Consider the following 11,396-nt stretch of genomic DNA (forward strand, 5'->3'; position numbering starts at 1 on the left):
CGGATAGCTTTGTTCAGCATATACACTGCCAAAAAGCAAGAAAGCAAGGTTAGTTTTCTTCGTTAAAGCAGTAGAGCATAAAGATAAAGAAAAATCCTCACCCTCGGCCTCTTCGTCCGAAGACGAGATGTCGAACACGACGTCGCCCTTGACGAGCTCAGACTCCGTGTATTGTTTCCTAACTATGGGAATCTTGTTGAGCTCGCCATCGAGCTCGTCCAACGGTTCAGGCCGAGGATGACGGATAACGGACTTCGGCCCTCTCCAGGGAAAGCTAGGAGCCGCGGTCCTATCATAGTAGAAGAAGCGGTTTTGCCACTTCGGCCACTTCGTTTTACAAAAGGCCCTAAAGGGCTGTACAGGGATCAAGTAAAACCAAGACCCCTTCCTCTTAAATTGAAAGAATTTAAGGATCGTCTTCAAAGACAAATCCCTTCCTAACCTACGGAGTTCGGCAGCGAAGGCCGACAAGTGCCTCCAAGAGTTCGGAGTCACCTGGCCTAAAGGAAGCTGAAAAAAATCTAGTAAATCTATAAAGGCAGAAGGGAGGGGGAAACGAAGCCCGCATTCTAAGCAGGCCTCGTACACGGTGGCGTAACCCTCCGGCGGGGAGTCAGCCCTATGATCACCGTCAGGTACCACCACCTTCCCCCCAGGAAAAGAGTATTTTTCGTGAAGGGATATCACAGTATCCTTACTCAAGATACTGGGAAAATACTCTACGGTCTTCTCCCCGGATTCTTTCCGGCTAGAAGACCCCTTACCCCCTTTTCTACCGCTACCAGACTCAGACGAAGAAGAAGCAGACATGGTTCTTACTCTTTGAAAGTTTGAAGAAATCCTGTGGAAATTTTTGAAAGCGGAAGGAAATTTTTCACGCAAAAGATAGAGAGTGCAGAAGAAGCCAATAGCAAAGGTGTTCGAATGATGAAGAAAGGCGGTATTTATCAGATTTGGAAAAGATTTCAAACCATCGCACCGTTTCATATCCCACCTTTTCAGGATTCAACGGCCGGATTTTACTGTCGCATTTAATGCCGCATTTAATGCAGTCACGCGCAGGGCACGTCCCCTGACTTCAGCCTCCCCCGTACCCTTTTCCAGAATGCCGAAGTGACTCGCTTCGCCGAAGTGATTCACTTCGCTTTTCGGGGGGGGTAGTGATGGGGTGCGTACTAAACAAGCCCAACAGCAATGACGGCCCATCAGCCCAAAGCCCAAGGAGGAGTATGAGTTCGGCATTACCAAAGAGTTCGGCCTCAGCCTACAGCTCGGTAAAAGCCAACCAATCAAGCTCTGCTCTCAGGTCGGCATCAAGCTCTACTCTCAGATCGGCAACCAAAGCAGGAGTATGAGTTCGGCATTACCAAAGAGTTCGGCCTCAGCCTACAGCTCGGTAAAAGCCAACCAATCAAGCTCTGCTCTCAGGTCGGCATCAAGCTCTACTCTCAGATCGGCAACCAAAGCAGTTCGGTCTCAGTATTCGACCGAACAAGGAGTTAGTGGACCCATACAGGATGTCCAACACACCCACTACCACGTGGTGTCAACTCAGGCCACGATCGTAGGCCATGACCTACACTACATCCACGATCTTAGGCCATGACCTACACGACATCCACGACTTAGTGGTGATGCAAGCCACGATCTTAGTTCATTGTATAAATAGAACTTAGATCAGATAGGAAAGGGTTAAGCTCTCTAGAGATAAAACACCATATAGCAAGTTTGTATTTGTAAGCTGTAGAAAACAGATCAAGCAATACAATCTTGCCCTCCCTTCTCCCCGTGGACGTAGATTTACTTCAGTAAATCGAACCACGTAAATTCTCTGTGTCGTGATCTGTATTTCCCTGCATTCACTAAGATCAGAAATTCGCGGCCTCATCACCAATCGAATCCAAAAAATATTTGGTTCGATTTGGTTGTATACTAAATAATGCTAGACATAAGTGGTAATGTAATTTGCTAATTTAATTATTTGCGCTTCTTCAAAAATGTAGTACTCCTTCGTATATGGATTTTGGGATCTTATAATAAAATAATCTTGATCAAATACAGGAAAAATAGATTACGAAAAAAGAAAAAAGAAAAAAGAAAAAAGAAAAAAGAAAATAAAAAAATAAAAAGGCAGTTTCTTTGAATACACTCAGCTGAGCTTGCGAGGTAGATAAACTGTTAATTTGAGTGAGTGCCCTTGTTCATCAAGCAGTTTCTTACAAATTCTCCACTATGTCGCAGCCATCGCGCCCCAAGAGCCCCGATGATCAAACTGTATGCTCTCGTTAATCTGTTTGTTCCAATCAATCTTTACTTTTCGAATTTCCTAGTTTTTTATGCCCAATTATGATTCAATCGGATGGAATCAATTTGTTCGCATTTACTTGAAATTCAGTCGAATCGGCGTCTAATGTAGAAACTCCTTTGGCAGTTTTGCTTTCAATTGTATTTTTAACTTCAGTTAGTAGTTTCTTTGGTTATTATGGGTGTACAAGTATGAATTCTGCATATAATGTTGGAATAGTGAAGAATGTGTGCCTACTTGAAGCTCTTTTCTCGGAGATGGTTATGTATTGTGTGAAATTTCTTCGTTAGCTACACGATCAATGTTTTTCAGCATTTTTGGATGTACAGGAATTGTGTATTTTTAATCAGTAGCTTTTAACGAATTCAGAGACTATGGAAAGGGATGGGAAAAGAACGTGAGTCACGTCATGAGTTTTTAGTGCTAGGAGGTGAATCACTTCTTAAGAGTTAAGATCTGATCAGGAATTGTGCTAAGAAAGTTGAATTTTAGGTTAAATGAATATACTATGTGTAACATGCTAAGATTTTTGGGACAATCTGTGTACTGTTTGATAAGTAGGTGTGACTTTCTTGATGCAACTCATCTTCATATCGGGACTATCTGACTAGCTGTTGGGATGGCAGAACATTCGAGAGACTACTTTTTTCACATTTCTGTCTCTTCGTAATTTTGCATTGCATTTCTCTGATTTTAGGATATACTACTTAGTAAGTTATGTTATATAATGTTGTAAAACTGTGGAACAGTTCGTAGTTTCTGTAGGAAGGAGCGGCTTTCTCCCTGTCTGATGCTTAATTGTGTGATACTTTTGAATTACTATCGCATGTGGTTGTACCTCTTTGTTTTCTATTCCTGATAGTATGATTTATAAGGGATGTCAATGCTCTTGTTCCATATGGTGAATTCAATTTGTTGTTAGTACGCTGAAGGGACTTGATTTTTCGATCTGTAGGTTTCATCAGTAAGTAGACTGATTGTATGTGTCTGTCTTCTGATTTGTTTATGTTGCAGGGGATGTATATTCGTGTCAAACGCAACAAAACAACTTACTTTCTGCAATGTGTGCCGAGTGAGACAATTCTGCAGATTAAGGAGAAGTTGCATGAGATCACTGATCAGCCCGTTGAGAACCAGCGTTTGATACTACTGCCAAATCGGGAAATGTTGGAAGACTCGAAATCGCTGGCTGATCAGAAGGTTTTGTCTTCACTATCTATGTAGTTTACGTAAAAAAGCATTAAGAATGCTTCAAGTTTTTTTCTGAACACAGCTAATTCTCTAACACAGTCAATCAAAATATCACGAGTTTGGTTATGGATTCATTCCTGAAGGTTCTATCTTCACTATCTATATAGTTTACGTAAAAACGCGTTAAGAGTGCTTCAAGTTTTTTTCTGAACATAGCTAATTCTCTAACACATTCAATCAAAATTCACGAGTTTGGTTATGGATTCATTCCTGAAAATTGCAACAGTTTTGATATATATATTTCAGTACCTTGGCTTCAAACCTTATAAGTTATTCCTTGATATGTATTTTCAGGTTGAGAATGATGCTGTCGTTGCCCTGACACTGAGAAAAGGTACCCTTTCTGGTCATAGTCACTAATTTGATCTGCAACTGATTTTTCTTTTCTTGCCAGTAGAAAGTCTTATACTTATCACATTACGCCTCTTGCCATGATCTCCATAATACGTTAGCCTTTTTAAGTGTGCAAATTTATTTTATTTCTTGCAAAACTGAATCCGAGACCAGAGATTTTACTTCACCTGAAAAGATTTCATTTCACCCCGAAAAACTATTTAGATATTGCGTGAGGGGTTGCAATACACAAAACTGAGTATTTGAAATATTACATGATCCAACAAGCTCAAAGCTGTCCAATCCATCAAACTATTAACTATGTAGTGGATTTGTCTATATTATTTTTGACTTTCCAAGCTATCACGCAAGTAAACGTTCCTCTTTTAGTTTCCAAAAGCCTTATATTGCACATTCTAGGCAACACTTAACTTATAAGATACGATGTTCTGAGCTTTGGCCTTGTTTGAACCCTTATGCGTGTTGAAGTAACAGTTGAATCATTATAATGAAACGAACATGGGGATTGCTGCTTTATGAAAACCTAAAATGTTGTTGTTTGGTTGTTTTCTCCTCTTGATCTTTCCGCACAGTCTTTTTTTTAGTTGCTCGCAAGCTCTTGACAATCTTTCTGATGTGATTCACTGCTGCCATTCATTTACGAATCTGCATAGAAATGTCCCTTTCCTGAACTTAGAGCCTATTGAATTGTGTTTTTCAATGAAATCGGAGCAATATCATACCAATTCTGAAGCTTAATTTTTACCTTATTTTTGTCAAAACTGTTACTCTTTTGTGGAGTAGTTTATACATAACATCTCTGTAATTGAATGTGCTCCTTTACACTTTGTGAAGAGTAGGCAGTCTTTTGCTGCTTTCTAAATTATAGTTGGTCGTAGAAGGTGAAAAGTTTTAGTTTCTCAGATAAGCATGTGGAAATCAGTGTTCAATTAACAGAAACCTTGGTTTTTTGTGTGCTTTTGTATCTCTAATATCGAATTCTTTTTTCTTCATTGATTCATTTTTGCAGATGATAATGAGTTTGAAGAGGTAAACATTGTGAGACCAAATGATTTTTACCAATCGCGGGAGGCAGATGGTGGATCTAACTGGTGAGGCTGCTACGGTAGTGTTGAAGAAGGTCCGTCGTTGGTCAGTGTTTTTCTCAGTCGGAGAAGAAACTACTGGTCTTATATTACTTTGATTGGTTGATAAGATTTGGAATTGGTTTATCTCCTTGTCTGCAACATGATCATTACTTGATTTTCATTTTCACTGCAAACATTTATAATGCTAACTTTTCATATGCGTGTGTTTTTTTTTTCAAATGCATGTAGCTCTCTCTCTCTCTCTACCAAGACTCCCTAAAAAGTGTATTTAGCTTAATGACGAGCATAATCTTTTCTTTCATAATTACCAAAGAATCACCAATACTTGAGATTAGTTACCTATTTTAATAAATTTTCTGCCTGGCACAACTATATTTTGCAATGTATGCGGCTGTTTTATTCAACTGCTAATTTATCTGCTTGGCCTAGGGAAATTGTTTAGAGATATTTTTAATATTAATGCCAATAGTGAAAAGGCACTAAAACTACTCCAAATGCTTTTTGCTGCAAAAATGCCGAAAATCTCACTATCATTACATTATACTCCTAGTAACACTTTTTTAGGTCAAAACTGAAAAGTGAATGTGAAAAATAAGTTTACTGATTGATATGGTAGAATCAAAATTAAAAATAGACGCTTTGAAAAGAACATGCGAAAGCATGCCACATTATTAATTTGTTTTGTCATTATGTTTTAGCACATGACGCCCTATCATTTGGTTCCTCTTTATCACTCCAAATTCCAATCATAATAGTAAATGCACATCTATATCTTCCTACCAGATTATAATGTTTAGAAGGGAACATGAGGAAATGCACATTAATATAATTAATTACGGGGTACGTTTTAAGCAGAAAAGAAAAACCTTTACAATCTTAGTAGTATTTGAGTTCATGGTATTTGTATTTCAATCTTAGTAGTATTTGAGTTACTCGATTAAAACTTTAAATTCAAAATAATTTAATACTACTAGTAGTCTACTACTATAATCAAATCCAATTGAATAGACTCCACGACAAGGGAGAATTATTTGCAGTTATTAGGGAGTGAAAATATACTATAGACGCATTTTATTTAAAGATTTATGATAGACACAAATTCTTTTACAAAAATCATCTTAGTAACGAGGGAAAAGTGAGAATACAAATAAGACCGTCGTACTAAGTTGGTTGTCAGTGTTCAAACTGGGTCTTGATAAGGATCCATAGAGTAAGATAACATTATTGTTGAGTCAACCTTAGATACTCGAGTGCAGCTTACGAAGCCCAGTAACTGATTTTCATATCTCCTCCATTAGTATAAAGGCCATGTTTTAAAAATCGGACCGGTGATTGAACCGGTGAAGCTACTGGTTCATGGTTCATCCGGTCCAACCGATTTACTCACTAGTTGAACCGTTATACTGTTGCAAATAAATATAATTAAATATACAATATACAAAATATATTGAATTTATATATAATTAATAATATATCAATAAACATTAACCTTATAGTATATAATTAGTTGTAAATAAAAATATTAAAATTTAATAAATGATAAAATTTCATAATTTTTTTTGGATAAATAAAATTAAATATATAAATAATTAGTTATTGTCGATAAGAAAAATTTATGCTATATATATAAATAGATAAAGTTCATTTTAATTTAAAAAAAGCGTATTAGAAGAAAAATATTACAATATAAAATAAAACATGAACTATTAGTTATTTTAGGGGTGAACCGGACCGGACTACCTGCCAGTTCGCGGGTTAACCGGTCAAATCGGCCGGTCCGGTCTGGTTTTTAAAACACTGATACAAGGTAAGAAATTTTGGTTGTAATAATCGTATTTTTTTAGTTTAGGCATATTGATCTTATTTTTTAGCAACAAAATATCAACCATTAATTATAGATTCTAGAAGAAAAAGAGTTAGCAGATCGAGAGCAGTATCAGCGTTTAGTGGGAAAATTAATCTTTCTTTCTCAAGGTCAATATTACCCAATCATTTAGAGTTGTGAGTTAATTCATGCATCACCGTGAAACATGCCACTTGAAGTTGCCATACAGATTGTAAAATGTCGAAATGGAATATTCAGCCATAGACTCTTATTCAAGAAGAATGGACATTTGAAGATCCATGACTACACATATACAGATTGGCTTGGGAACCCAATGGAGAAGAGGTCTACTTCCGGCTACCTCGCGTTTGTTGGAGGTAACCTTATGACGAAGTAAGAAACAGAAAATAGTGACCCTCTCGAATGTAGAAGCGGGATTGATAAGGATCTATATGAATTAGATCCATCTAATAGTCCCAAAATATGCTCAATGAGGTTTGATATCTAATTAATCACAAAAATAAAAGGGGATAAGTTGAATCTAGTATAAACCTAGATCCCGAAGGATTGGATGGAAGGGAAGATAGGGGAAGAAGGTGTATATGATGAGAAATATAACTTGGAACCTTAAGACCTCTTCTAAAACAATGAAGGCGATTACCTAGGCAACTTTCACCTTGCTAGATCACTTTATGGCTCCACTACTCCATGGATACACAAGCCATGGACGATGGATGCGTACTTATACTTGATTAAATCAAAGATAAAAACAAGCAACCTACAAAGTAGGAATTACTTTGATACATTCTCAAGCTCACAAAGGAATTACAATTTCAATTCGTCAAAGTCTAAGTAAAGAAATCAACTAAAGGGTCTATTTATACTAGCCCTAAAACATGGAAAGAGAAATAACAAAAGTTGGATAAAATGACAAATCTGCCTACATGACCCGGACCGGGTGGGAATGGCACTTGGCTCACCCGGCCCGGGTGAGTCCTCCGGACTCGGCTTCTTCGGATGTTGGACCCGACCCGGCCTGCACAGAGTTTATGAGTTGGTCACTTTTCAATGCGCGGCTTTCGTAAATCCACCATAACTCTCTTCTCCGAATTTCGATTGAGCCATGCATGGTACTCACGCGAAGCCCTTTCGAAGATGAAGACATTGCTAGCATTTTGGAGCATCGTCAGTGAGATGACCCGGCCCGAGTGATGCTATTTGGAGGCCACCCGGCCCGGCTGGACGCTCTATCGGCCTTGGACGCTTCAATGCTAGGCTTTCGTAGAACGGCCATAACTCTCTCGTCTGGACTCCAATTGAAGTGTGCAAGGTATCCACACGAAACTATTTCGAAACTGAAGACATTGGTGATCCTAAATGAGCATTTGGCACTCATCTTGACAAGCGAATTACTGTTTGAATCAGGACTATGTTGCACTTAGATTCTTGTCATGGCTTTTCCTTCTTCTAGACCCCAATCTGCAGGGACAGAACTACACGTAAAGAGGGATGTGCTTTAGTTTAAAAAAATCAAATTTAAAGTTTCAAAATTTGTTCATATTTTATAATCCCTCCGTCCACAAAAGATACTCTTGGTTTGACATTTTGGGATGTCCACAATAAATAGTCTCATTTCTAAAAATGAAAAGTTTTTTCTCATACTTTTTCCACTCTTTATCCCCTCTCATACTTTACCCACTATTTTTCATCATCTCTCTTACTTTACTTACTTTTTCTTCTCCTCTCACTTACTTAATAATTTCTCATTAATACTTGTGTTGTCCACAAATGAGACTATTATTTTGGACAGAGTGAGTACACAAACATGCACAATATTTTGCAGACCGAGGAAGTATTCAATATTTTCTATTGAAGCTCATAATTGATCACAATTCTTAGATACGTATGTTTAATTATGACTAGGCATTATTTAGTCCTTAGACTTAATAATTTAATCATATGCGTATGTTTAATTATGACTAGGCATTATTTAGTCCTTAGACTTAATAATTTAATCATATGATTCTAAAAGTGTCGCGTTTTATTAGCATAAGAAGGTGGTTACACTAAATGATAGAATCCTTGTGCAATGGCAATATGAAAATTGAGGCAATATAATATAAGCCTCTAGTGCAGGTAGCCGGCTTAACTTCGAGGCTAAATTGTCAAATTTGATTTCTGATTATCTAAATATAGATTTAAATATCGACTTTCGATTCATTTGTATAAAACCGAGGGCCCCAAAAAGCAAATCTAGTAATGAGGCAAAATGAATGACATAGAGAAACCTTTAATCATTAAGAGCATCCGCAGCGGTGGCGGTCGTCGCCACCGCCGTCCGTGCCAGCGGCAAGGAGAAGGGTCGCCGCCGCTGCGCTCGCGCCGCTGGCACGGCGCTGCTCGATGTATCGAGCACGTCCGTGCCAGCGGACGCACACGTGGCGGCACGGGATTGGGCAACGGCGTAGCCGTTGCATTCAAATTTTTTTTAAAAAAAAATTGGTATTTAATTATAAATAATGCTAAAAAATAAAAAATATATATATTTTCCAAATCCCAAAAATATGGCCGTTTTTCCCGTTTTTTCTGATTTTTTTTGATTTTTTTTTCCCAAAATCATCTATAAATACACACATTCATCACTCATTTATCACATCAATTCATCTCTCATTCATCTCTCATTCATAATTCTTATACAAACTATCAACACATTCAACCTTCACTCAAAACATCAAATGGATTTCACTCATCTCATGGCGGAAGCGGAGCGCGAAGAACAAGAATACTACGAACAACATCGTGCCGCTTACGAAGCATATGTCGCGGCGAATACCCCCGCTCATCCTCCTCAACGCACTAGATCAAATCGCCGCTACATCCATCGTGACCGGGAGGGAGCCCACGAAAGGCTCGTTGCCGACTACTTTGCCGACCATCCGCGGTTTCCGGCAGATTACTTCAGGCGCCGTTTTCGCATGTCAAAGCGCTTGTTCATGCGAATTGTCAACACATTGTCCGCACGTGTTGAATACTTTCATGCATATTTTGAGGCGGTCGCCGACTATCGCCTATGGATTTGGCATGCATATTTTGGCGTTGCCGGATCCAACAACGACTTGAACGTGCTCTATTCTTCACCACTCTTCAATGATGTGATGAATGGTGTAGCACCGGCGATCGACTTCACCATCAACGGAAATACATACCGAATGTGTTACTATCTCGCCGAAATTCGGCAACGAGTAGTGGTTTTTTTAATTTTTAGGATTTTAATTATGTAATGTTTAATTTTATTTATCATTTGTAATATTTATTGTTGTTTTTAAATGAATTTTAATATTATGGAAATGTTATTGTTTAATTGAATTTTAAATTAATTGTGCTCGTCCTTGCGGAAGAGCACAGTTGTGGGTGTTGTGCTCTTGCCAGAGAGCAGGCATGAATAGTACCGCCCGGGCCCACAACCGTGCCGCTGGCAAGAGCACGGTTGTGAATGCTCTAAAGAACTTTATATCATCACAGATTAAAATTTAAAGTCAAACGCCCTTCCCCTTCCGCCCAATTTTATTTAAATTTAAAAGCCCCATAAATTATAGATGTCGAACCCAGTCCAAATTTCATTACTTTCAGAATTGTGAAATTTTATTATTTCAGAGAGGTATCAATTCATTCATAAATTGATGATTTACTATTAGTATTTAATTACCTGTCACAATTGTTCAATGTAATTCATTTATTTAGAATGTGTTATCTTTAATTCGTTTTTGTCTTCGTTTTGGTCCTTTGGAAAATACTAAACGTAACAATGACTCTGAAAAATCATTTTCGCTATTCCCTGAAAACTCATTCAAAGGAAAGAAAACAATAAATACTAATAGAAATACAGTGACAGAAATTTCATAAAAAAATAAAATACAATTAACGTTCATCGAGATGTTGACAAAGCATATATACTATTGGGCAAACCTTATCATATTAGTTTTTTTTATATGATAAAAAACAATTGGTCATCTTGTGACATATTCTGCACAATATATCTCATATATTGATCGTTTTGACAAAAGATAGTTGGATTTAATTATGTAGTTTATGACTGTTACAAATAATGAAATTTCGTCTGTGTAGCATTTCCAATTTACTCCAAAAGTTAACATAGTTCCAAGTTTAGATATGTCAAAAACAAAACAAAACAAAACAAAACAAAACAAAACTTATTGTGTTTGTGTTTAATTGAATAGATAGTTTGCATGTTAAAAATCTTGCTTACTGATTATAGATTTCAAACACCGAATTTGAGAAATTATCATCATATACTCATGACTCCAGGTATCTTAAATTAAAATTATGTAATTTCGTTTTTTCTTTCTGTTGCTAAGTCTTTTTGGCGGTAGAGTAGTATAGCTATTGATTGATTTGAAATCAAAGTAGTATACTTTTTTTTCGAAAATTAATCCGTGATTAAATTGACTAATAATCAGGCAATAATAAAGTACTAAGTCTATAGTCTCTTAAAAAAAGGAAATCTATGGATATGTTTTGTTAAATAACATATTTATTTATTACGCAATAAATC

At 37.2% G+C, this 11,396-nt stretch overlaps 1 protein-coding gene across 1 annotated transcript; it reads left to right on the forward strand.

The window, feature by feature from the left end:
• Nucleotides 1-2,144: 2,144 nt before the first annotated feature.
• LOC121746835 lies at nucleotides 2,145-5,195 on the forward strand. Its single transcript, XM_042140773.1, has 4 exons — nucleotides 2,145-2,274; nucleotides 3,320-3,505; nucleotides 3,851-3,890; nucleotides 4,920-5,195. The coding sequence occupies exons 1-4, from the start codon at nucleotides 2,233-2,235 to the stop codon at nucleotides 5,003-5,005; spliced, it is 354 nt and encodes a 117-aa protein (XP_041996707.1). The 5' UTR covers nucleotides 2,145-2,232; the 3' UTR covers nucleotides 5,006-5,195.
• Nucleotides 5,196-11,396: the final 6,201 nt, after the last annotated feature.

Source organism: Salvia splendens, chromosome 9 (assembly GCF_004379255.2).
Source record: "Salvia splendens isolate huo1 chromosome 9, SspV2, whole genome shotgun sequence".
Taxonomy (NCBI): Eukaryota; Viridiplantae; Streptophyta; class Magnoliopsida; order Lamiales; family Lamiaceae; genus Salvia; species Salvia splendens.

Bases quoted from the DNA above. Each gene is read 5' to 3' on its own strand.
- LOC121746835 (XM_042140773.1), top strand. From the start codon at position 2,233: ATGTCGCAGCCATCGCGCCCCAAGAGCCCCGATGATCAAACT. The intron at 3,506-3,850 runs GTTTTGTCTTCA...ATGTATTTTCAG, and splicing joins AATCGCTGGCTGATCAGAAG to GTTGAGAATGATGCTGTCGT. The intron at 3,891-4,919 runs GTACCCTTTCTG...TCATTTTTGCAG, and splicing joins TGCCCTGACACTGAGAAAAG to ATGATAATGAGTTTGAAGAG.